The sequence below is a fragment of the Brachypodium distachyon genome, chromosome 4 (assembly GCF_000005505.3).
Source record: "Brachypodium distachyon strain Bd21 chromosome 4, Brachypodium_distachyon_v3.0, whole genome shotgun sequence".
NCBI classification, from domain to species: domain Eukaryota; kingdom Viridiplantae; phylum Streptophyta; class Magnoliopsida; order Poales; family Poaceae; genus Brachypodium; species Brachypodium distachyon.
In genome coordinates, this window is record NC_016134.3 from 44,630,891 (window position 1) to 44,636,074 (window position 5,184).

Genomic DNA, 5,184 nt, shown 5'->3' on the forward strand with positions numbered 1-5,184 from the left:
ATTTTTGTCATGGGGCTCCACACCACGATACAGTAGACGAGACTAGACTACGCCTAGACACACTGCAGATCTTGTGCTTGGCTGTGCAGAGCTGAATTCTCCCCACAGCATTAGCCATTTTTGGGTCGCTCTCCCACATGCTTCCCTGCCCCCCTGCACACCCACATCTCTGCCTGCCATGGCCATGGCCATGGCCCTCAAAACCATAATTGCTCAGAGCGCCAGCCGGTTTTGCCAAAACAAATCCACTCAATCGTTTGCTATGCTGCTCTCTGTTTTGTAGCTTAGCTAGCATGTAGATTAGACAAGTCTAATCAGAGGGCCAGGTTGAAGAACCATCGTGCAATCAGAATTAGCTGCTTCTGCTAGCTGCTCACTATGGTACTTACGGTACATTTCACTAGCTAAGCTCTTTTACAGTACCTTTTTGTGTTTGTGAGTGTGGAGAGTGGCTAGCTGTTGATTGATCAGATCATCTGTTGTGCATTGTGGAAAACGACAGAATATCATATCATGAACAGTAGGCATGATGAAAAGTACTACAGCATTGAGGTCACACTGATCAGTGGTCACTCACACACTTTCTTCACTGGAGAGCTACTGACCAATCAGCAACTCACTTCAAAGCCTTCCATTAATTAATTAAGCTACTGCTAGTAGAAGACACCCGGGTCAGAAACAACAGCAATGGAAGGAAAAGAAGAAGAAGAAAAACGAGAAGACGAGAGAAAAATGAAGAATTAATCCCAGGGAAGAATTAATTAAGCATCATTTCACAGTGTGATGATGCAAATGCAATGCAGACTAAGCTAGAATGATCAGAGAGAAACAGGATGCATGGTAAACTGGTAACCGATCGTCTTTAGTTCTTGACGGTTGATTAGTCGAGCCGGAGCCGCGTCGCGCTGGGGCTACTGGTGCAGCTCCGGCCTGCGGCGGCGTTGGCGGGGCGGTCGTCGTCTTCTCCGGCGCCGGCGAGGCCGGGATAGCGGTGGTCCGGCTCCGGCGGCGGGGGCGGCTGTTGGTGGCGGCGCGATGCTAGGGTGTGCTTGTTGTTGTGCATCCAGACCTTGAGGACGCGGCGCTTGACGCCGACCTCGGCGCAGAAGCGGTGCACGGCGGCGTCGTCGAGCTTCTGCAGCCGCCACCCGGCCTCCTCCGCGAACCCCAGCATCCGCGCCTTCTGCTCCGCCGTGAACTTTGTCCGGAACCTCTTCCTCCGAGGGCCCCCCTCGTCAGACGTCGTCTCCCCCGCCGCGTTCGCGTTCGCGTGATGAGGATGATGATGTGCCATGGCGGCGCTCAGGGGCATCACCATCCGGGTCGGCGCCGCCGGCCCAGGTTGGCCCACGAGCAGGCCCCGGTGGTGCTGGTGGGCCCCCGTCGGATACTGCTGGTACTGATGGGCCCCCATCGTCAGGCCCAGGAGGCCGGTGTTGTCCTTGCGGTGGAAGTTGCGGTGGCAGCCGCAGGCGGAGCAGAGGAGGGCGTCCATGGAGCCCTCGTCCCCCGCCGGCATGAACTCGCCGCAGCCGTCCGTCGCGCTGCCGCCGATGCTCGCCGCGTGGTTCTTCAGGCACTCGCGGTACCGGGCCCCTCCGCCGCCGACGCCGGAGCCGGAGGAGACGACCTGCAGCTGCCGGCTCTTGGAGTACTCGTCCTCGTCGTCCTCAGCTCCGGCCATGGCCGCTGCCGGAGACGACGTCGTCATCGGCGGCGGCGGCGAGAGGTGGCGGCCATTGGCGCCGGCGAGCTGGTGGAGCTGGTGGTGGTGGGGGTGCAGACCGAGGTTGTACGGCGACGCGGCGGCGGCGGCGTGCATTGCTATCGGCATCGGCATCGATAGCTCGCCCTGCGCGCCGGAAAGATCCATGAATTTCTTGCTTGAGCTTCACTCCCCCGCAAGAAGAAGATGCTTCCAGCTGCTCCTGAGCTACTGCAATGGCGCGCACGCGCGCACAAAAGCAAAGAATTAACAAGAATCTAGCTAGCACTCCTTGGGAACCTAAAAAAACAGGAACACACACACACTCACACAGAAAGGTCACAGAAAGAAAGAAGAATATTTAATTTAATTTGTGGCTTCCTGGCCTGGGGATCCTGGCAACAGGAAGTGTCTGCAAACCCCAAGATGGAGATAAACTGGAATAAATAGTGTGGTACTTCATCCTCCTTGGGTCTTTCAGAATGGAAGATGAAGTACCAGAGAGAGAGAGAGAGAGGAGCAGTACTATTGCTGTTCTCTGCAAAGGTAATTGGTTCACTAGACTCATACACTGTAGATTAACTAGTGTAAAATGTACTGCTAGTCTACTTACTACTGGTACTACATGGACCAGCCTTTGACCTTCTCCTCCTAATACTGGCTAATTGCAAGCCCTCCTCTCATTGGTTCAGCCAGAAGAAACAACTCTGAGCAAACTGGAGTAAGTACAAACCAACAAATGGGCTCTAATCTCTTGTTTGCTTGGAACAGTGTAGAACACAAGGTGGGGAACAAGAACAAAAAGGCATTGAAGTGAAAGCAAAGAATTTGATATAAATATGCATGACGAGCCAACAAACCTTGCACTTGCAGTGTGTCAAGGGCTAATCAAACCCGGAGGGGCATGTAGTGAGGGAGAGCAAGCAAGGGCGTGGGGGAGGGAGAGGCTCTCATGTCTTGTCTTCTCAAATCCTTGCTGCTTCCACCATTGCAAATAACAAGGCACAACACTAGGCAGCTAGCTCCAAAGTGGTGGAAATTTACAAGGAAACAGAAGATTGGGAGGGAGGGGTTCAGGCTGTTAGGGATGGGAGTGGGGAGAGGGTTGGCTTATGAGGTTTGGGAGAAGGGAAGAGGGGCTCCTGTTGTCATAACAAAGGGAGATGAAGGTGAGGTGGGAGATGAAGGGGGCAAGAAAAGAAAATACTAGTTTCTGTGCTTGCTTTGCTTGCACTATCAGAAATCCAAGCTTACTCCAGAGAGAGGCGGGGGGGGGGGGAAGGTGTCAGGAGATGTGCTATGTGGAGGGAGGGCAGGGCTACAGGAGCTGAGCATGTCTCCATGCCCAACTGAATTCTTTTATTTATTTTGCAAACGTTTCTCACAATAAATGTTTTGTTTGCTTTTTTTTCTCTTTTCTTTTCAGGGAAGAGAGGTAGAGGGGGAGGAGCGGCTAGGGAGAAAGGGATTGGCTAGAAAACAATTTTAAACATTTAATTATATGCACTCACAAAGTTATTATGGTTCATGTTTCCCTTTTATCTCTACTTGCCTGCTGTCTAAAATGGGAAGAAATTGTAGCCACCAATTTGTCTTGAATTTTGATGAGAAAAAGCTTTTGGTCGGATGGTAGTTCAAAAACGTAAAACATATAGAGTGCAAATTCCCCCTGTTCTACATTTTGATACAAAATGTAAAGAAAATATAAAAAAAATAGATAAAAACAAGCACAAGCTGCCCAGCATGGACACACTCTAGAAGAAGTCTAAACCAATGGTGTTCTGCTACCTGGAGCCTGACATGCTGGAGTTGCCATTGTCATGTGCAGCAGCAGCTGTGCGCCCTCAGTAGAGTCAAGACTGGGGTGGGGTGGACCAAATCAATCTAGGTTGTTTAGCCAATTAGACAACAGCACAATCAATAATCCTTTTGGTCACAAAAAGGCCAATTATAGTATAATTAAGCTAGGCATCTATCACAACCATGCCCAATAATCTTGCACCACATATGTCCCTGTCGCCTCAGAGATTCTTATCATTGGTTTAATTTGCACATGATCTATCAACTCCCATAGGTTCTTGTGCGCAACGGTTCAGTCTTAGGCCCACTTAATCCCAGCTTTAGTTTGGACCATGTATAGGTAGACTTTTCCTTTTTATTTCCTGATGGGGAAATGTTTGGTGCCTACCGCTGTCTTATTCAGTAACAACATTTTTCTGTCTGTAAAGAAGAGTTACCAAACCTTACTTCCAGGCTTATTACATCTGGTGCAATTTTCTCTACCCGCTGTGTGAAATATTTGCCGACGTTATGGGTTAAATAAATGAAGGGAAATTTCTGAGGATGCTGATATAAAGATCGGTTGACATTTTTTAAATGGTTTATGGATAACTCCACACCTCGCTGACATAAAGCTATAGTACTATTCCTCCCGCCGGAATTACTTGTCGAAATATTACATGTATCTAGACGCTATTTAAACATAGATACGTCCATATTTGGGCAAATTTGAGACAAATAATATGGATCGGAGTGAGTAGTATATTTTTCCAGTTGTCACAAATATAATGTGAGGGATTTTATCATGGCATGCACGGTTATCTTCGGAATTAGATTCCCTTTTAGGGAAAGGTAGCCTTGATGACTTTACATTCTGGTGAATATTATAAAGTTCCCGGCGGAGGCATCAGGGGCATGCAAAGTGCATAAGGGAATGATCTTTAAGGTACATTAGGACCCTGACCCTTCTTTATCTTTCTTTCAGCTGAATGTTCCTCTGGATCGGCAAGAATGTTCGGTCGTCAAGACTGGCCATGAGATCCAGCACTCTATCTTTCTCTCTCGAGGGGAGCGAAAAGATTGATAAAGATGCATGGATCGTCGCTAGCTTCTTTTGATCTCCGGCCACCTTTTGTTTAATTTCTCCCCATTCGGTTGGATTTTTGCCTTGCAATTATTTGCATTCTCTTGCTAGAGCTAGCTTTTCCATTTTGTTTTTTCATCGATCTCCACATCTGACTTTATTTATTCCGTGAGCTACCGAGCTGCTTTATTCTTGACCTAAATCTCATCCTGATTAGCTAGAATCACCTTTTGCATGCCGTCCTCCTTTTTTTGTCTTCTGTTTTTTTTTTCTTGGCCTTGAAATCGTGTTTGACGGGTCTTTGCGAAGAATATAACACGGATTGATGTATGTATGATTTGTGGAAGTAAGAAGAAGTTGCGAACATCTAAGAAAACAGAAGTAACATTGACCTTTCCAATTTTGACATTTTGAGAAGAAGAAAAAACTTGAAACTAGTAAGGTTTTCCCCGCAACATGTACGGAGTATATTATTTTGGGAAATGTTTCTACATTTATTTAATCTACAAACCAACACTGAATTTATTTATTTTTGTCTCGTCAAAATATGAGACTGATATTAAAGTATGTCCTTGGATCGCTCGGTTTATATCGTGGGCCTTGGATAATTGGAGCG

At 47.9% G+C, this 5,184-nt stretch overlaps 1 protein-coding gene across 1 annotated transcript; it reads right to left on the minus strand.

The window, feature by feature from the left end:
- Positions 1-486: 486 nt before the first annotated feature.
- On the minus strand, positions 487-2,991 carry LOC100827202 (zinc-finger homeodomain protein 3). The gene is made up of 2 exons (XM_010240315.3): positions 2,566-2,991; positions 487-1,936 (listed from the first exon to the last, which is right to left on the minus strand). Exon 2 carries the CDS (start codon positions 1,871-1,873, stop codon positions 881-883), a length of 993 nt encoding a protein of 330 aa, XP_010238617.1. The 5' UTR covers positions 1,874-1,936; positions 2,566-2,991; the 3' UTR covers positions 487-880.
- Between the last annotated feature and the right edge of the window lie 2,193 nt (positions 2,992-5,184).